Here is a 21,174-nt window from a genome sequence, read left to right on the forward strand (position 1 = left end):
CGGTGCCGGCAGCCCCTGCCAGCATGGGTTCTGGCCTGTGCTGGCGTTCAGCCGGCACGCTTAACGTTGAAATAAAACAACACTGGCAGCCGTCAGAACACCCTGTACGCATTTCACCAGTTAGCCACCGTTATCTTCTTTTATTACGTAAAAAAGTTGGGCCTGGCGGATGCGTTGGGCGTTCACATCGCTCTGTTAGGTCAACGGATAACGTTTCAAACTTTTCTATTTCTGGCATACATACAATGCATTATTTTGAAGACAACAATACCTAATAAGCCAGTGGAAATCAGACCCACATTGTGCCTCATGATGTGCAAGAGCATACATCAACCTAAACCATGGTCTTCATGGCAGAAATGTTTGTGTTTTATCAGTTTCACTGACTCGGAAAAAATTGCAGTACTGTTAAAAGCAAGCCTCCAAGTTGGATTCACTCAGTGTGCTTTGGTTTGCATCACGGAGCGGTCTGGGAGCTCACAGACTGGTATCCTTTTGGATAAAACCATGCTAGAAGATACTTCAGCAGCTCCTCTGTGATGTCCCAGCTGCTAACGGCCGTTCAGTCCGCGGGATCAGACCTAGAGGTAGTCCAAAGTAATAGTTCCCAAAACAAGTCTCCCTGGCATAAACCTGTAACTGTTTTGCCATGATTTGCATCTTCTTCAGAATGGTAATAGCAGCTAACTGCAGAGTTTGTAAATAAACACATCCTACATTTGCTATTTCAGCTCCTTGTTTTGGGCAGGTATGAATCCAGGCACAACATACAAAATGTTGACTGTACAATGATGGTATATTGAAGCCATGCAACTGTTGCTGCTGCAATCATATAATCATTTTTGGAGACTACAGCGTACATGATAGGGGATTGTAAAGTACTCTGAAAAGAACAGAAACTCCGAAATGACTTGAATTTGTTTTTATCGCTTCAGTCTGCTGCTTACAGTGTATCTTCAATCTGATTTAATCAAAGGGGAAGCCTCTGAAAGAAGCACAGGGTGAAATCCTGTATTCTGCCTCATTTCTGGAGTGGTTTGCGGAGGAAGCTCGCCGGGTTTATGGTGATGTCATTCCAGCATCCGCAAAAGACAGAAGAATCCTGGTGCTGAAGCAGCCAGTAGGAGTGGCAGCCATTATAACCCCAGTAAGCATAGCTGAATTTTTCAAATCATATGAAGGTTTTCAGCTCAGCCCACAGCATGGGGCCTTACGGCTCCTCCTGCCCAGGAAACACCCCTGTAAAGTTTCATTTCTACCTTGTACTTGCTTCTTTCTGTATTGGCAGTGCTTCTGTGTAATGTTCGCTTAGGACAAAGCACATCATGCAGGTCTGTTTAGGTTATCGCATAATTACAGAAATTACACTCAGCTATTTCTGCAAAAATGGGAGGCAAAATTTTCACGAGTTTGATTGTACTTTTCTCTCTCATCCTAGTGGAATTTCCCCAGCGCCATGATTACCCGGAAGGTTGGTGCAGCTCTGGCAGCTGGCTGTACGGTGGTAGTGAAACCTGCAGAGGACACACCTTTGTCAGCATTAGCTCTTGGGGAGGTGAGCTTTTATGCTAAGCTTTACCTTAGCAATGGACTGAAGCTGTAAACGGGGAGTCAGATGGGCTTCGAAGATAACTTTGGCCAACTTCATACATGCAGGAAGGACAAGTTGGCTGAATTGATCCAGAGGTTTTAGTTTAGTAAGAATCTTTGAAAGTTGCCTATAGTATGGTCTAGGGCCTCAAAGAGGACCTGGCCGTTTAACTACACAAAACATCTTTATATCTTTCCTTTGGTGACTTTGAGTGATGTCCAGCTTAAACTGGAGCGAAGCTGCTCTCTTGGCACCTTGGCATGTGTTATTAGTTGTGCGGTGCAGTTTTGGCTTCCACTGACTTACAGACTGGTTTCTTCAAAACAATAAACAAACGTTAAGTGACTATTCCTCATACAAAATGCACTGGTAATGCAAATTCTGTGTTTCTTTTGTTGCAGCTTGCAAACCAGGCTGGAATTCCAGCGGGAGTGTATAATGTTGTTCCTTGTTCCAGACAACAGACATCAGCTGTAGGGGAAGTTCTGTGCACTGATCCATTGGTAGCCAAAATATCTTTTACTGGCTCCACAGCAACAGGAAAGGTACATAAGTGCACAGAATATCCTTGAAGATTATTACTGTGGTTATACCGGAAAGGTAGGGGGAAAGTGTGTGTCTTTATACAGAGCCACCTTCTTTTCTGGCTACTGTACACAGATTGTCCAAATAACTGTGTACTTCTTGAGATGCTGCCTGTTTAATATCAGTACTTTGCAGGAGGATGCCTGTGTGCAGCTTCCAGATAATTGCCCTTTATTAAATTATAATGTGAACAGTTCTGTACAAGATGCTCTTGTTTCATATCATAGGGTGGCAACATACTAATAAGAACACTGAAATTGAGTTTCAGAGGTACTATTCAGGAATGGCTTCTGCAGTTGAGAGAAAGCGTTAGAGAAGGGAGGCCCTTGCATCTCTCCTATCAGCCTTAGTCAATAAGCAATCTTACTCGTCACCATCTCTAATGAAATCAATAAAACTGCAGAGCGTGGCTAGAAGATGGTGGAATTCTATGGAATGGCCGTATGCAGAATGAAGAAAAAGTCTGATATCAAAGCAAATCTTAATCCCAAATTCTGTCAGATCTTGGAAAAATTTTGTAAGAGTAGTCAAGATTTTTATTACCAAAAAAGAAAAGAACAAGCAAACAAGAGTTACAATATTAGTGTATAAAAGCCTGACTTGAACTGAAGTTGATGAAAATCTTTCTCTTCATTATTTCTTGGCCAGAATTTCATCTGTAAAGATTTTAATGAAGGAAATTAGTCCTTGTTTTTGTCGTAGGAGAAAACAGATGGTCTAGCATTATAGAGAAGATGCAGATTAATTCCCTGCCAGAGTTAGTTTTTCACTGCCTTCCATCTGTGGTTTCGTAGTTCACATCTGGTAGAGGTACAAATTTCTGTGTCTCCTCTGTTGCCTACAGATACTGCTGAAACACGCAGCTGGCACTGTGAAGCGAGTTTCCATGGAGCTTGGAGGCCATGCTCCTTTTATAGTGTTTGATAGCGCCAATGTGGACCGTGCTGTTGCAGGAGCCCTTGCTTCTAAGTATAGAAACTCGGGGCAGGTAAGAGTAACCTTTTTGTCCTTGTTTCTGGAAAGTGAAGAGCTGTACATACAGTTTAAGGTGTAAATAAGCTATTTTATGTAGAAGGAAAGCATAGAACACTTCATTGTGAAGAGAGAGATGCTGGAGTCACACATGGCTCTGAGCACTCCAGCCAGTTATCAGCAAGTCTAAATAACAGCACTGTAAAATCCCATGTACTTTCACAACATGCATGGCAGTCAATAGTATCACTGAGAAGGAAGATGTTCACTAGGACCCCTCGTAAGAGCATGAGAAAGTGATAAGGCATTTTGTCATATGCTTTGTTAGCATTAATTTAATTGGAAAACTAGAGCTGTGAAGACACCATCGTGCCTCGGTTCTCAGGATTATGTTTTATAACATGTGCCTAGCCATTTCTTAAAATAATGGCTTCAAGTCTCGTGATAAATGTTTCTATCTTTAAGATTGTGTGTTTGATCCAAGTCTTTTTTTTGTGTTCTGAAAGCACCCAGCAGGAGTTAAGGGGATTGAAATCTGTTAAGACACTCACGGCTAGATTTTTCCACAGTGAGTAGCTTAAAAAAAGTGACAGACAGGATTCAAGTGTACATTGCTTCAAATGTATTTTACTTAGAATCAAAAAAATATTAAGAGCATCACTTTCCAGAACAGTCAGCTGAGCAGGGCTGTGTGGAGACTTGTTCCAGCCTTACGAGTATCACCTCTGCACGTGAACATGAAGTTGACGAACTCCAACTTTGGAGAAGCAGCAAGTTTTTGGTAGGATTGGGAGGTCATTTGGTTGGGAAAACGTTGCTTGAATAACACAAGAAGAAAAGACTAATCTTGGGAAGAAAGAAAGGAAACAGAATGGAATGTGGACAAGGACCACTGAGTGATCAGACACAGATTGGACAAGATCTGACATAAAAGGCACCTCTTCTACTGCATAGAAGTACAAAGTAGCTGTTACTTTTGAGAGACTGTAGCAATCAAAATAGGATGCAGTCAGAGCAAAGGGGTAGCACGAGTAAGTAGGCCACTGAAAGCACTTAAAAATAACTCCAGGAAGAAAGCAAGCTCAAACTCAATTAATGAAGGAGTTACAAAAAAAGACCCCACACCACCAAGTGTGATTTGAGGTTCTGCTCTTCAGTCCAGCATTCTGCAGTCTAATTAGAAGGTATTTCTTGCAGCTTCTGGACCTTGGTTGATTCATATATCAGAGTCCACAGAACTCACAAAAGCTTTTCCCAGTGTAAGCGAGTTAAATTTAGCAGTGTGGCGTATTTCACACATACTGACAGCTTGTTGAAGTTGTTATTTCTAAAGTGAGAGGGGTGATGAAAGAAACGGCAAAGCTAGGTAACAACTTAGGATGATGGAGAAGAGGCAGAGGGACAGATCACTGTAGTAACCTGATGGATAGCTTAAATACAATATAAACTACTGTTTGTTTTTCCTTTTCATTTTTGTTTTCAGACCTGTGTTTGCACAAACCGTTTCCTGGTGCAAAAGGGAATCCATGACAAATTTGTGGAAAAGTTTGCTAAAGCTATAGAGAGAGAACTACACGTCGGAAGTGGATTTGATGCAAAAACTACCCAAGGACCACTAATTAATGAAAAAGCAGTGGAGAAGGTATAAATAAAAGATTTCATTTTTGACATCTTAATTTCCTTTATATGATCCATAATGCAACTTTAGGTTTATATTTCACTTTTTTCACGCTTGTTTTGTTAGAATGTATTTGCAGCGTGGCTGGAAGTGTGTTCTGTCCTTCAGGTCCACGTATGCATATAGACGAACCGGTGTGGCCAGTTAATGTATCATCCTATTTCCACTAAGGGAAAAAAGAGATTCCTCCTTTAGGAGAAACTGATTCCTTCTGATTACTTCCTAGCCATTCGCAAGAACGTTTACTGAAATTGGGTACACTGTGAGAGCTATGTGGTGATGCTGCAATTCTGAAGCACTGTGAATGACAACTTACTTTGAAGAACAGTGCCTCTGTTTGGCAAAAGCTAAGCAGAATAATACATTGAGGTTAAAAATACCAGAGCTCTGGGTGTTGTAATCGCTTGAAACCTTACATGCATGGTTTGGATCTTCTGTTTTGGATGACTTGTGACTCCCGGAAATTTTTTTTTCATCACAATAAGTCACTTTTTCTATAGTATTTTACCCTTTCTAAGGTTAAAGATTATTAAATTATGTGGTTCATACTTTCTAAGATGCTATGGCTCAGTTATATTCAGGCTTGGTTTGAATCCCATTATACTTGAATGCTGCCAGATTCTTTCTGTTTATAAAATAATAGCATATGAAAATATTCAGAGTTATTTGAGAGACAAAGGATACAGTATTTTGATTTCTTTCCTTCATGCCTTCCCTTTGTGCATCACAAAAGTAGTGTGTGTGTGTATCATATACATCTATATATACAAATAAGCAAGCACTGTATATAGTCACTTATTTGCCTTTCTGTAATTTCAAAGGACAGTATTATAGGTGGAGACCGCTACTTTAGTTTTCTCATTACTTTCTTGTCTTTGGATGAATTGTAGATGTAGGGGGTGGAAAACGTTCTTGCCAGTACCGTCTTGAAAGTTGTCCGTTTCTCTTTAAATGACAGTCATGTACTTCTGTTTTCATTGTGCTTGATCACCGATACCAGGTGTACTTCTTAGTCCCTCAAAGACTTTTTCTCATGTTGGATGTAATCTTTTCATTTCAACAGAAAAGCTGAATTTTTAATACCCGTGAGACTGTGGCCATACTCATAATTTATCCCTCTGAAATTATGTCAGACTGAGAGAAATAAAAATTCAAGAGAAATTTTAAATAATGTTGCAAATGGTCTTACGCAAAGTATAAACCTCTCTTCAAAATCTTCTATTTAATACTGGAGAGTATTATTTCTTCAGTGGAAAATATACTGTTGTTCATTCCTAAATGCTGACTTTGAGATTTTTGTTTTGCATACCTCAGGTAGAGAGACACATTCATGATGCAGTTTCTCAAGGAGCATCTATTGTGACTGGAGGGAAACGACACAGCTTGGGGAAGAATTTCTTTGAGCCAACATTACTTAGTAACGTTACAACAAAAATGCTTTGCACCCAAGAGGAGACATTTGGCCCTTTAGCACCAGTTATCAAGTAAGATTATTCATTTTCCAGATTAAAAATAGCAATTAAAAATGAAAGAGTATTTTGAATAAATAAGATTTGAATGACAGTTTGCCAAAAGATATTTTTGTACGATCACACAAGTCTTGTAGTAAGACTGGGGTACACCACATGTGAAAACTTACTGTGGATATGTGGTTCATTTGTTTCTTTCTCGGCCTGATTTTAGCATCTCTGCAACTTTTGGAAAATTATTTTCTTTTAAATTGTATCAGCATTTAAGCAAGGGTAGATAGCAGCAAAACCTTCAACTTCATGATTTGTGGTATGAAGTAGGAGGCAGAACTTTGCAGTTTGTCATGTGATTTTGCTAGTCCTAAGTTTTTCTGACAGAGGATGACTTAGAGCTCTCTTTTCTCCTTAAAACCTTCCCTGCCTCCTTCCGGAGCAATTGGATGTGATGGAAGAACAGACGGTTATCTCTCATAGTTGAGAGTGCTTGTGTAGTTGGGGAAATTGGTGGGCTAACCCATGTGAAGTAAATGTTTTAGCTACCAGTATCTAGGGAGGATAAAGGCAATCTTAACTACTTAACTGCAGTTTAAATTAAGAGAAGTGGTAGAAACTCCTCCATTGTTTCAAAGTGAAAATTAGATTAGATGTTTAAAATATACTTTTGGAAAAAAACTGCATCTTGACTTTTTTATTTCCGATAAGGCTGCTTCTTGTCAGTAAGTCAGCAAGACAGTAGATGAACTGCAGGCCTCATTTGTGTTTTTTTCTCTTTATATTGACAGATTTGAGACTGAAGCAGAAGCTATTGCTATAGCAAATGCAGCTAATGTGGGTTTAGCAGGTATGCCTCTGTCAGATAAATGTATTTCTGTGGTTTTATGAGCTTTAGTGTTATGGGGTGACAATTTTTAATGTCAGTAAGTCTCTTTTTCACAGTCTTCTGCAATTGTTCTTCCCGATTGTAATTTTCATTCCTGTATCTCTGTGTCTGCACGGCAGGATATTTCTACTCCCAAGATCCAGCTCAGATCTGGAGAGTTGCAGAACAGCTGGAAGTTGGAATGGTTGGTGTTAATGAAGGCATAGTCTCCTCAGTGGAGAGTCCTTTCGGTGGGGTAAAACAGTCTGGCTTAGGGCGAGAAGGTTCAAAATACGGCATTGATGAATACTTAGAAATAAAATATGTCTGCTTTGGAGGCTTATAAAAATCTTCAAAAAGCACAATCCCAACATCTTGGAAAAGAGTGCTGTAGTTTTAATAAGCTTCTTGAACCAGAAATATGTATGAATGCACCTTCTACCTTCTTTAAAACTAAGCAACCCTGTTCTGTATGTGTAGAGATATTTAGAGTATTCTGTGCTGCCATATATTTTTACACATTCTTTATTTATACATTCAGTTTTTCAGCAATGTGATCACAACGTCCATAATTTTTAGTAAGGAGTAGGGAAGAATGGACATTTATTATTCTTGGATTACCCCTGTGTAACTGGGAGGACTTGGGAGACTTGTGGATAATGAAAATAGATCATAACCTATGGCAAGGGGAAACGACCACCATTTTCTACTGCCTCTAATGTGTGGATGTGGGAGGCTTCAGGGATGGCAGCCTCCCTTTAGAATTTTGTGTAAATACTCACATTTTCTAATGTGATTTTGTGACCTTCTTTTAGAAGCAGGCGTGTCTTTTTTTTTTAATTGCGGGAGAATCTGATGCTTGTGAAAGGTGAGGAATCGCTTTTAGCTACAGCTAGGTATCCATGCAGGCAAACAGACCGCTTTTTCAGTGCATGTTAATGTCGGCTGCAGAGCTGCCACCTGTTCAGCTTTGGGCTTCTGAGCAAAAAGAGCTGTAAGTTGTGCCTAACAGCTTGCGCGCCTGGGATCAAATATGGCCCTTGTTTGATGTTTGTGAGCCCCAGCAGTCCTGGGAACAGGACCGTCCAGGACAAGCAGTTGCTGGAGTAGCAGGAGGAAGATGGGATGCTGACTTGCAGGAATAACTTGCAGAAGCGTAAGGGGACACTATAAGGGCTGTGTGAAGGAAGCATAAGTGGTGACATGATGATAAACTCCCTTCCGTGAAAAGAACATGACCCTCCTTGGGTAGAAGTACAGTCACTGATGGAAGTGTTGCTCAGTGTCTAAAGGAACGTTACTCAGCCCCTCCAAGGAACATGAGCAGATAGACGGTTCCGTTCCTATGGGCTTTGTGCCTTGAATTGGATTTGTGGTTACACAGGTGAATGTCCATTAGGGAGGAAGGTTTAAAAACCTTTGAACTTGGCTAACTTGTGACCTAATAAAGATTTAAATAGAAGTGATTAGAGGTGAGACTTCTACACATCACCTCACTATTTTGTCATCTTCAAAAGATGATGTAAAGCTTCCTAAGTACGAAATAAACAACGCTGTTTAAACATTATTTTAACGGTAGTCAGAAGAAGCACTTTAAAAAACGTGCAATGTTAATTTGGCAAATAAATCAGCACTGCAGAGGTTAAGGGGAATAAATTTTGTTTCCTGTGTTGGTTAACTATTTGGTGGGGCTTTACTCATTTAATTATTAAAGATAAATAAAAGAAGGCAATAGAGCTCTTCCTCCTATACACTTATGAATGTACCCTATGAAATGGGATATTTTAAGATATTTTATCCAATCAGGCAAAGAGGTACCAGGTAACACAAGATTTGGGGGGGAGGCAGGGGGAAAACAAGCCAGAACTGAGTTTCATGGTTTTTTTTTTAAAGTGTGCATAAGGTAGCATTGACTGCTACTTATTATTTCTAAATATTTTTTATGGTTATATTTGTGTAACACTTGAGACTAGGTAGGTCTGGAGCACATTATCTGTCAGTAGAGTGTGTGTGCATCGTGCCAACCAAAGCACGGTTAAAGGGTACTTACTGTGCCCGTCCAGTAATTTCCAATGCATCAAAAATGCACATTTAAGATAGTGAGGACTTAATACTGTTACCAGTCGCAGCATACGTGCTTGTTGTCAAGAACAAAAAAAGCATGGCCTATTTCTACACTAGTTGCAAGAAACTTTATCGCCAACTTCTAAGCTTACACTATTGAGTACACAGGCTGCCCGAATTTGGGGAATACAGTGTTGTGGAAGAGGAAGCTGTTTGCCAGCCAATACGTGTTTGTTTCTTATTGGAAAGAGTAACTAGGTAGGAGGTGGTCATAACTTGGTGCTTGGGTACTACAATACAGTGATACAGTCAAACTTACAGGTATTGTACACAGGTAGAATATCTGCCACTGAAATTGCACATACTTACTTAAAATATGTCTGCCTGTGAACAGCAGTGTAAGGTCAAAATTAAAGTTACCTCATTTACTGCTGTATGACAGTGCAGTCTTGAATGTGGGTGTACTTCTTGGAACAGTGCAGTTGGAAGATAAATTCTTTAACCCGCTGCTCTATTCATTGCAAAGTTATTGATCTGATGCATCGGTGCATTTAAAATCTTGATGTCTTTTCTGGAATAGCACTGTTAAAATTAATGAGTAAATGTTTACTTTTTTTTTCTAGCAAATAATACCTTTTACTGTGCCTGATAACAAGCACAAACCATAATTAAAGATAAGGTATGTAATAAACTTTAAAAATACTTTGCCTAGATTGGATTGTGGTTGGATTCCAGCATAGTATTCTTGTGTCAGTAAGGTCTACATCAGTTAAGCACAGAATAATCTTAAAGTTGTCTTCATAGCAAAAGCTGTGATTCTTTAACAAAAGATATACTTGAATTCTCACACCTCAGTTGTGTTGATTACACTTAAGATAGTTTAGTCATTTCTGGATATTAAAACTGTGATGAAAAATGTTTTCAGTTAATAAATAACTTCTGTGAAAGCACTGGATTTTATGGTTTATGGCCTTATTCAATGTTGAACTGACAAACTAACAGCAGCCACATTAAGTTCAGTCTCTCAGATTTGCACAGAATTTTTTGTTCTGCCAGCTTTAGCACTGGGAAAAGAAAACCCACTTCTTTGCATCCACATGTTCATGAGGTGTAAGATTTTGGTTACCCCAGTTACAGTCCCTCAAATCTAAATCAAGTAGATGAGACTACTTTGACATACTAATATGCTATCAGTCATTGTGTATGCAAGTCCTTTATGCTGCATCAAACATTTTATTGCAAGATATAGGCTCTGTGGATCAGAGTGCCTTTCCTTGCTTTCAGGATATGATTACTTACGTAATTCTTTACTTCATTTATTAAGATTTAAAATAGATTTTTGGAAGCTTTTTTATTTCCATTTAGTTAATAAGGTTTTGAAGCCTCAGAAACTGTCTTAAAATTTCCAACCCAACTTAGTTATGGCCAATTTTCACTTTATTTTCTTATGTTACCCTTTAAACAGCTGTTGTTTGACCCCTGCTGCCTGTCCTCTCTGTGTAATAAACTCTTAAGAAACTGAGTATCTAGTAGAACAGGTAAACAAACATTTTTAGCTTAAATAGGGAGAAATTATCTCCAACCAAGCGCACAAGATTTTTTTGGCCAGTCACTCTAGGTAATGCTTGTCCATTGGTATGCTAAGCTGGCAAAGTTACCTTGGGTGCTCAGAATAAGTGAGGGAGGCTCTTGATGCTGGTAACACTGATCCAATACGAGTGAAGATAGACAATCAGTCTTTCCGAGAAGTATGTCAAGCCTGACCAATACCTAGTACTTAATTTTGTTTACAGTAGCTGGCAGATTGCACTTTGTTATCTCTTGTCACCAAGATCAAGGAAATGTTTAAGCAGGCTAGTGTTCTGCAGACTATCCGTTTCCCAGACACTGGTGTTCTTAGACACATTTTATGCTTTTATGATTAATTGTGCTTTTGTGATGAAGTCACAGAACATAAACAGCAGTTTACATGGTTTCCACAGAGTAAAACAGTTTTTACTGTTCTAAATCAATCAGGCACATGTTGGGAGTTGGGCAATCCTGTAAGTAAAAGAAACTCCATGCTTTGACTTGGCATTGAAGTAACTGTCTCACTGTAACTGGCAGAGTCGCAAGTGTAACTGGTTATGATTAATTGTGCTTTTGTGATGAAGTCACAGAACATAAACAGCAGTTTAAATGGTTTCCACAGAGTAAAACAGTTTTTACTGTTCTAAATCAATCAGGCACATGTTGGGAGTTGGGCAATCCTGTAAGTAAAAGAAACTCCATGCTTTGACTTGGCAATGAAGTAACTGTCTCACTGTAACTGGCAAGTGGAACTGGTCATGCCCTTTGTCCTAGCCCTACTGCTTATGGAAGGGTTGAGCTATCTTAAGGGAGGAGGTTTAGGTATGGTGTTCAGAAGCTCCAAGTTAAGTTTTAGCACTCATCTGAAGTGTTTTCAATGTCAAAAGTCTCTGCCTAGGACCTTCCAAGACGTAAGAAGTTGGTGGTTTATTCACTTTTACCAGTGAATGCTGAAGCTACTTAGCACAACTGGCTTAAGTGGTTTAGGAATCACTACTGATTATCTTCTGTGCACAAGTCTATAGGCTTGCATCAGCCTACTCAAAGGGGAGGGGGGAGGCCACTCCTGTTACCAAAATGTACAGTGCAATAACAAATGGGCAGATTCCATTCTTCAAAGGACACTATGTATCTCATCAGCTCATTCAACAGCCAGTATTCCCTTGTAGGAGTCAAGTATGAACGTAAGAGGTACCATGTAGACTGTGGCACCATGTATCCAAATACACTTAAAGTTGCTTTTATGGTGTATGTTTTTTCCTTACAGAAGTACACTTGTATCTCATAGTACCTTTTATTATGATTTAGCACAAACTTCACACACACTGATGCATGGATTTTCCTTTTCCAGTTAGGAAACAGTCAGCATAATCTACCCCTAGCTAACAGCAGTATTTTGGGTTATATTGCACACCAGTATTTCTGATTACTGCAAAGCAGCCATTGTACTTACAAACACTCAAGTATTGGATTTGCTATAGAATAAGCCACAAAACTTGTGGAATCACCACACCTGGCATGACAGCTGGTGAATATTTAAAAACAGCCAATTAAACCAAGTAAGGACAAGTACCATGTGAAAACTCTTACTGTGAACTGCAGTATTTTTTTCTTTTCTGCTCTCTGATGTACTGAATTACGTTACCTCTGAAAAAAGATACCGTTTTGCTTTTGTCAGTAGGAAGGGAAGGGATCAGATACTGCACTGCTTTTATGTTTGAGTACAGACATAAGCTATAGTATGGAACATATCTCTATTAGCCTGACTTGAGTGTTGAGTCCAATACAGAATACCATGTCTAAAAGAGTACCTGACAAGTTCCTAGAAGGAAGGACAAAACTTTATTAGTAGTTACATAAATGTAGTAATTACAGCTCAGAAATGGTTCCAGTTACAATACGTTATCATTTGCAATAAATAACATTTTCTAGAAACAGATTCCTAATATAAACTCTGTAATAGCTCAACCCATCCACCCACAGGGAGAAGTGCTTCCATACAGAGACAAACTACTGATGTGCAGCTCATCGGCACTTGATTCGTAGCCTATGCAAAAGAAAAAAAAAAAAAAAAAAAAAAGAGATTCACCTTTTCTCCCTCCTTTTTAAAATTTTATTTCTAAGCTTTAAGGTTCCCTCCCTTGCCTCGGGGAGTTCAGGACCTAAAAGGTACATGAAATGGGTTCTCCTTTGCTGCAGAAGTATGAGATTAGTATTCTAGTTAGGGATCAATGATAAGCAACAGCTGATGTTAAGAAACTCTAATTCACCTCCATCCCATTTCTCTTCTTCTAGAGGAATGTTTACCTCTCTCAAACCTCACCTAAATGGCTCAGAAGACTAAAGTAGCTGTCATTTTATTACCACCATGCCAAAGCTCCAGCTTACTACAGCCCATTATCCGTATTGAGGGGCAAAACTAGTTTCACTTGAGGCTTAAAAGAGGAATAGGAAATTTGCCTAAGAACTCAATTATTTCAAGAACATCAGAACTGTCTAAGGGAAGTTTAAATTCAGCATAGAGAACACATGCATGCGCTCACTCTCTGTTAAGTTCACACACTGTTAAGTTCCTTGCATGTGTGCGCACCTCTGTTTGCCCACAAGAGACCAAGGAAAAGGAAAGTTTGCATCATATAAACAAACACAGCTGACAGCATAAAACAGATGCTTGAACAGTACCTGTATCTGATGCATCTGACAGAGGGAGACTGCTAAGACTCTGTTTACCTAAAAAGACGCAGTTGAAAATGTATTCTTACACATGAAACAAGAATAACCTTTTTTCCCCTCCCCAAATAAACAATCCTCTGCAATTAGACCATTCACATTTTGCTTGAATTTCTCAGCAATCTATTCAGTTAATATGAAAGGTTGAACCATAGGACAGAGAATTTGGATGTGCATCTCAGCAGATTTGCCAAGGTAAATTTTGTTTCGTGCTGCAGTAGCATTTTGGTTAAGAAAATTAAAAACACAAGCCGATGACCTGTTCGCAATGTGGCAGTTTCATGCTGCGTATACACTCTGTTGAGTACTTAAGTTGAGTACTGAACCTGTTTAATGCCTCAGGCAGTAATGGTAAGGAAGTTTATTTCCAAAATATACTCCTTACTTAAAAAGCAAACAAAGGCAGTCCTTTTACATAGCTGGACAGTCTCTGCTTGGGCATGCATCAGCATGTATAAATGTAAAACCAAGATGCAAATGAAAACCCAGTGCTCACATCAAGGCTATGAGGCACTTTAAGTATCAGCACGCTGTCTGCTTTCAAAGAGAGGCAGTATCTTATCAGTGCCAAACTGAATTTATTCTTTATTTTCAGTGGACTCTGAGCCATACATGACAAGCTCTATCTGGTCTCCTCTGCTTTTCAGTGCAGATGAGACTGTTGGGAATATCCCCATCCCTATTTCACAAAGAAGCCGCCAGCACTCTTTCTGTATATAAAGGAAAGCAGTGTGTGGAAGTAAACGTGAGGACTGAGAACCTGCTTCAAACCCATCATAAGCCAAACCAGAAAACTAGCATCTGAACTCTACCACTGTGTTTGCTCCTTAACAGCTAGTTTTCTGACCCTTTCATTCCAGGTATGACCTGACACTCTGCAAGAAAGCAACAGTTCTAGAAATAAAAATTATACTGAATCAAGATACAAGGCTTGCTATAGTCTCTCCTAAATTCCTGACAAAATCATGCTTGGCACAGTGACACAGACATGTGATACCACAAATTCACAGAGCCAGAAACTATCAACTTCTGTGCAATTTTCATATTAAGAGCAAGCCTGATCTTATGTAAGAGGAATGAATTCTCCTTCCAAGGAGGCAGAAGAATCAAACTAGTAGAATTAGAAGCAGCTTAAAAATTTAAACTATGTTCAACTTTCAGAACATAACTAAAATACTGTTAGCAACGAAGATATCAAAGCATCATCTAGAGAACAGAATTTAGTAAGCAACTTCCACTTGCTAGGGTCTTATGCAATAAGAAATTGGTCTAATGTTTCTTATTTGTTAGAGTAAGAAATACTTAGCCAAATCATGCATACGTTGTCATGGCACAAAACTTAACACTGATCCAAAGATCTGAGCCCACAGCGTGTGTGTGTGTGTGTGTGTGTGAGGGGGAATAGCAATGGGAATTTTGCAGCATTGAGGAAAGCAGGTTTATGATTCCTGTAGTAGTTTTACTAGAGAATCAGTCTTTAGTGTTGGTTTGTTTGTTTTGTTTTTTTTAAATATCTGAATTTTAATTCCTCGAAAGAACAACCTCCTAGGCTTCAGCACCAGCTTTAAAAATGTAAAATAAACCCAAAACACACAAGTGACTGACTTCACAAAACTGAAGGATCCTGCTGACTGCACTAACATGTCCTAAAAGATAAGTTTATAAATAAAGGCACATTGGATACAGTATTTAGCAGAAGCATTAATGGCAGCATGGCCAATACAAAGTTGTAGTTGCTTATGCAACCTTTTCTTTTTTTTTTTTTAATGCACATTTCCAAGAGCATAATTCCTGCTAGAACATTTTAGGAATTTGTGCAGAATGGATTAAGCCCAACATTTTGATTTAAAAAAGGAAAAAAAAAATAGTATTTTGAGTGGGCCTTAACTTTCTTCAGGAATGCTTTAAAGTGAACATTGCGTTATTATGTTAACACATCTGGAGCAGAAATTGAAAGACATCAAAAGCTGACCTTGCTTTTATTGACCGAGTTATTTAAAAGAAAATATATATACGTACACGGTCAAGAAGGGGGAGGGTGAGATAAAGTAGATTTGTTTCAATAAACAGCCTAAAACCCCCATACACACAGAGTTAAAACTTGGCTTCTGAAGAAAGCAAATCATACCCTTTATACTGCATCTTGCTGGTGGGTATGGGAAAAACATGGAGAACACTTGCATCAGCCCTTTTTAGCTCTTCACAGCCTCTCCCGCCACTATGGCTCCTGCAGCCACACTCAGCTCTCCAGAGAAATGCAGGGCTGGGCACAGGATAAATGCTCCTCAGTGCAGCATTGGTAGCCTTAGGGACTGTTGCTGGCTGCATGTGAGAATCAAAGGTATGAAACCAGTTATGAGCGTGCCATGTTGCTGCAACTTCTGAGTACTGATTCCTTCCAACCTAGACAGTTGTTCTGACTTTTGCCCAACTCCATGAACAAGAGGAGCACAGAAGCCACAGTGTTCAACCCAACTACTCTGTTGTATCAGACTTTCTATAAAAGGATGGAGGAAGCCCCAAAATTCTCCACCAAATTATTCCTCATGATGGAGACAGGCTATGTCACCTCCCTGACCCTTCTCATCTGCTCCCCTTGATCTCTATACTGCTCCACCCTTCTCTGTTAATGGATTCTCCAGCACCAAATTAAAAAAAAACCACAACCCCCTGTTCAAAACGCTCCCAGAGGAATGATTTCTCCACAAAGACACATCATTCCTCCAGCTCAGCCCAAGACTCCAGCATGTAGGTAAAGGACCCCCAGGAAAGGCTGACATTGTGGCCAGACAGTACCACTGGCACAGGTGCCCCTGCAAGTGAGGCTTACGTATAAAAGCCAGGTCTTCAGTTTGGGATCTTCAGTTTGGGATTTCAAGAACAGTATTGTGGGCATGGCTTTAAAGCCTAACAAGCACGCTGTAAAGAAATTATCCAGATTGCGAATAAGAACATAAGAACTCCAACACACCTACCCTTCCCAAACACCTAAAGGAATCTCTTGAGGCCAACATATCTAGTCACCAAATAGCCACAGAAGAAAAAGTGAAACAATCTAATGTTCAAGGTAAAACCTTCCTCAGTACCAATTCCCATGGCAGTGAAGGTAGGTGTTGAAACTCCTGCTCCACATAGGGTATTTTGCCACAAGCAAAACTTAGCATTTCACTACACAGATGCCTGGCACATTCTTTAACTGAGCCCTGAGGCTGACAGATGAAAACTCATCTCAGCTGAGGGTTCAGTCTTAAAAGGTTCAGAGCTCCTTAAAAGTGCTCTCTAAGCAAAAGGTTGTTTGGGATACTCAAAATGCTTCTGAAAGCACGTCACACTGAGTCCCTCCCACCTTTCTGGTACTGTTTCCTGGCTGGACATGGCAGAGTCCAGAAAGCCAGAGCACCTTCATCATTACAGAAGCAATCTAAGGCTGGACTTCCCTGCAGGCACCATACTTTCTATGTAAATACAGGGAACACTGCATCCTACAGGACACAGATGTATCACATTACTTAGCAGTTGCACTTAATCAGCTGTAAACTGTAAGCTTCCTTTGAAAACAAAGACACTTCCATCTGATGAGCACTACCCTAGAAAAGGAAGTCACAAAGCACAGTCAGAGATAAATACAATGCACTAAAAATGCTCCCTCTTTGCGTTCCCAACCTAAACTGAAAATGAAGATGGAGCCTGTGGTCACATATTGCTCTCTATAGTTGTAAGGGATTTATCTATAGTGGCTTTCCTGTTTTAGGTCAGCATCATAATCACATTGCTTCTCGGGGGGGATGGGGGAGCACAGGACACGAATCTGTATACATCTCAGTTACCTTTAACAGCCCTGGCTAGTTTTGTAGCAGTGATACAGCAAAAAAGGCCTTCTGAAGTTCAGACAAACATTCAGCATGGAACATGCAAGAAATAAGATGTGCTTTTCCTTGTTCCTATAATGGTGACAAAAGGAGTTAGCTGACCATCTAATCCTTCCGCCTTCCTTCCCCTAACTGTGCTAGAAGTTTACCCTTTCATCTACAATTAGTTGATATTTTAGGAAGCTTTCGGTTCTGGAAAAACAGAGGTGGGCCAACACATTTCAGATGTGTTGGACCAGCGTGTTCTGTGCTTTTAGCCTCATTCAGTTATCTGTCTTTGGAGCTGTAGTTGAAGGAAATTCCGTTTCTGATGGATCCATTCATGAGGGTTTTAGGGTTCTCTCTTTCAATCTTTTCTCTGCTGAAGATAGTGTCCTGATCACTGTCAAACTCTGACTCAGAGACCATCAGACTGGAGTTGTGTTCTGTACTTCTGTGTTTTATACCTGACAATAAAAAAGCAAAACAAGCTCATTAGAAAGGTTTTACTTTTTTGTAACAACTAACCATCCTCTCCTCTGCTGTGATATGAAAGATAAGTGAAAACATTCTTTGCCATCCAGCATAACAGCGTGCACCACTGCCACCACCAATATAAAAACTGCCCGAGAAGGTATCGTATGCTGTCAGGCAGATACTCTTGCGACTTCACTGCAGGCCCATCAGTTTGTGGCTCTGAAATGTGAATATATGCGTTTAAATTTGAAACAATTAGATGATCTTAGTACATAGCTAATGTACTTTTAATAGCTTGAATCTGGAAATTAGTCTGTCCACTCAACTATCTGATTAACACGAGTGGCAATGAAAGGTCATGGTTTCTACAGAAACATTACATCTGTCTTTCTAGGACAGCAATTTCTCAGGATGATTTTATTTCCCTGGATTCCAATATTACCCCTGCTAAAAACTGAAACTCAGGTAAATAAAAATGTATGTGAACACAGGGTAGCAGCTGATGATTAACAGGGCAGTTACGGGCTAGGAAGGAACTGCTGTGCAGCAATAAAAACAGCTCCAAATTAAAGTGTGTGCAGGGAAGGACGGGTTACATGGAGAAAGTCTATGGGACAATTAGATGTTCTAAATTAACAAAGAAGCTCAGGGAAGTGGCTGAGCCCAAGGCCTCATGAAAGAAATGAAGTGATTCTCCCCCAACCATTTCATTGTCTATGCTTGCCTCTGCCATTCCCAAACTTGTAGGCCAGCTTCTGGGCTCCTCCTGACTGCAGGTGTCAATTCAAATATATTGACTGTAAGCTTAGTGGATGAGTTCCCAGCTGAAAGAGATAGCACTTACCATATTTGGGTCGTAGCTCCATTCTCTCCTGCTCATCTATGTTATCTAGGATGGTATACTTTGTTTTCTTTCTTATCTTCGTCCTCTTTCTGCTAAAAAGAAAGTTACCACAAAGACCTTTAATTCTCACGTACACACATAAATCGCTCCCTCTCCCTTTTCATACACTTAGCTACATACCCTAATATACTGAACCTCATTGTACTTTCTCACCTCCACTTAAAAAGAGTTGTTCCAGTTTATACCTGTATAAAGCAGCTGTACAGTCTGGACCAGAAGGTATAATTTATTTTCTCTCTGATATACAAAGATGAAGAAAGCAAGAAAGATTGACTTGCTTTTCTAGGCCACAGGGGTTCAGTTTGTTCAATTTCAACATAGTAACTAGACACAAGGTAGACATATATTCATTTGTTTCCAAATAAAGTTTCTGTAAGAATTGGTTAGTCGCCCCCCTTTTTTTTTTTTAAACTGAAAGAATTTAAGTGGTGCTTGTCTGGTTATGCTTACAGAGAAGACCAGACAAAAATGGAGATTTGCTCCCACATATATATGTAGGGACAAAGCCCTACTGGTCTGTAGGCAAATCCCCACCTGTTCTTTCTTCATTTAAATCCTTCCCCAGCACCTACTTCCACAATGCTGCAAACATCATCATCTCTATGTTAAGTTTCAGCTATTTGCAGGAGTTACTCATCTGCTCATTAATACAGAAGGAAAAGTCCTGGAGCTAGAGGGACAGACACAGAACTGTTTGTTCTATCGGGTCGAGAGGGAACGAACAAAGGATTTCAGGGTAAAAAAAAAAAGGGCATTCACGCAGGAAACCAAGGGGGCACCTCCAAGAAGATGCTGTCACACCTCAGGCATTTTTCTGGCCCTCTTTCTCATAACTTTGGAGTGGGGTGGGTGCATGGGACATGCCCTTTGTCAAGGCAGGGTCTGGAGAATCACTCCCACACAGATTGCACAGTTCACAGTGGAGAAGCCACCTATGCTCAGCTGACATTACAGCAACAGCCAGACACTCAGCCTCCCCTCTAGTCTTCTAAAAAAACAGAGTTAATTTGGAAACTGAAAGCCTTTAAAACCTCCGAACTCCAGCCAAATCTTGGACTACAGTGTATCTTTTCCCTGTAGCTTCCACAAAGCAAAAGGCACCTCTTGCCATTCTGTCCTGCGCAGCATTTCCCTCTTTTTCACATGTATCTGTATCAACCAGCCTTCAGTCTCTGGCACAAGGCACAAGAGAACAAAGGACACAAGCAGCGGAACTCCATAAATGATCCCTTTCTCATCAAATCCACAGGAGCCTGTGAGGCTCCACCCCAAACCGTGGGGGTGGAGCGGGACACATTTCTAGTTAAACCTTTCTACTAACAGCACTGTTCCTTCAACCATAAAAAGGAAATCAGTATCAACTCCTGTGCATTTCAAACAGCATCCTTAACATACTGCAAAGACACCCTATAAAAAGTTGAAAACCCAGAAAGATTTTGACAGTGTTTCATTTTTGCTAACACCTGAACAAGGTATCTATTTGCTGGGCTTTTTGAGCAGCAGCAAAAACACTTGCTCTAGTGACAGAACTTGCAGGGGCTTGTCACTTGAAAGAGAATTTCTTATTGACTCACTAGGAAAGACTAGGGGTGGGTGGGGCCAGAGAGGGGAACAACATACAGTAGCAGGCAAAATGTTTAAGGAAAGAGGAAGCAAGAAGTTTGCGTGACTGAGATCACTGGAGTACTCCTTGCCTGTCAGCCAGATGCAGCCCACATGTCCACCCTTCCTGTCCAAGGGCGATACCGGGTTGGGAGCAGCTCCCTTCCGATGGCCTAGAACACTCCTATGCCAGTGACCTTCAGGGCGTGCCTCTTTTCTTATGGAGCACCTGGAGGACTCAGTGGGACACCATGAAGACCTGCAGTATACTCTCAGCATTTTAACATAAATTACCTCTTAATATGAAGGATACTCCAATATCAACTTTTTGTTTTTCGAAATGCAGAAGAGCACAGAGCCACAAATGGATACTCCTTTTTTCAACGAAAGTGTGTCTATACAGAAATAGCTACAGGAAGCTCCTCACATGTCTGAAAAGAGTTCAGTGGTTTAGTGCTAAGAACTGGACTAAAATGTGGCAGTTGTGTGCAGTTTTTGCATATGCCCCATCAAAAAGAAACACAAATCATGTACCTTTTGCAGCAGCAGATGCAGAACCAGGCAAGCCCTACCATGACCACGATCAAAATAAAAACAGATACAGTCACATAGAGTATACTCCACTCTGAAAAAAGAAACACAACAGTGCCTTGTAAAGTAATATGAACTGCATAATTTCTAATACCACTCTATTAAAATAACCAGTCCTGAGGAATGGGGAGTGGCAACAGGACTTAGGAAAACTTAGCACCTTCATATTCTCAGAAGAATCCCTAGAAATTCTTACGCTTCCAGATTGAAAATCCACGTTTGAAAGTTTTCTTCC

At 40.1% G+C, this 21,174-nt stretch overlaps 2 protein-coding genes across 3 annotated transcripts in view; one reads left to right on the forward strand and one right to left on the reverse strand.

Moving 5' to 3' along the window:
- The first annotated feature begins 23 nt into the window (after positions 1-23).
- Positions 24-10,168, forward strand: ALDH5A1 (aldehyde dehydrogenase 5 family, member A1). Its single transcript, XM_009326561.1, has 9 exons — positions 24-104; positions 977-1,147; positions 1,439-1,555; positions 1,993-2,136; positions 3,021-3,164; positions 4,632-4,790; positions 6,141-6,310; positions 7,078-7,136; positions 7,295-10,168. The coding sequence occupies exons 1-9, from the start codon at positions 24-26 to the stop codon at positions 7,498-7,500; spliced, it is 1,251 nt and encodes a 416-aa protein (XP_009324836.1). The 3' UTR covers positions 7,501-10,168.
- A 7,485-nt stretch (positions 10,169-17,653) lies between these two features.
- KIAA0319 (KIAA0319 ortholog) overlaps positions 17,654-21,174 on the reverse strand; it is a 33,910-nt gene continuing 30,389 nt past the window's right edge. For both annotated transcript variants that reach the window (XM_009326516.1, XM_009326517.1), the window contains exons 17-19: positions 20,883-20,973; positions 18,687-18,778; positions 17,654-17,832 (exon numbers count right to left, since the gene is read on the reverse strand). In XM_009326516.1, the coding sequence (XP_009324791.1) occupies positions 17,654-17,832; positions 18,687-18,778; positions 20,883-20,973 (362 nt within the window). The remainder of the gene's footprint in view (positions 17,833-18,686; positions 18,779-20,882; positions 20,974-21,174) is intronic.

Source organism: Pygoscelis adeliae, unplaced genomic scaffold (assembly GCF_000699105.1).
Source record: "Pygoscelis adeliae isolate BGI_AS28 unplaced genomic scaffold, ASM69910v1 Scaffold186, whole genome shotgun sequence".
NCBI lineage: Eukaryota > Metazoa > Chordata > Aves > Sphenisciformes > Spheniscidae > Pygoscelis > Pygoscelis adeliae.

Coding starts and splice junctions, on each gene's coding strand:
- ALDH5A1 (XM_009326561.1), top strand. CDS start 24: ATGGGTTCTGGCCTGTGCTGGCGTTCAGCCGGCACGCTTAACGTTGAA. Junction 1,148..1,438: donor TGGCAGCCATTATAACCCCA/GTAAGCATAGCT, acceptor CTCTCATCCTAG/TGGAATTTCCCCAGCGCCAT. Junction 1,556..1,992: donor CAGCATTAGCTCTTGGGGAG/GTGAGCTTTTAT, acceptor CTTTTGTTGCAG/CTTGCAAACCAGGCTGGAAT.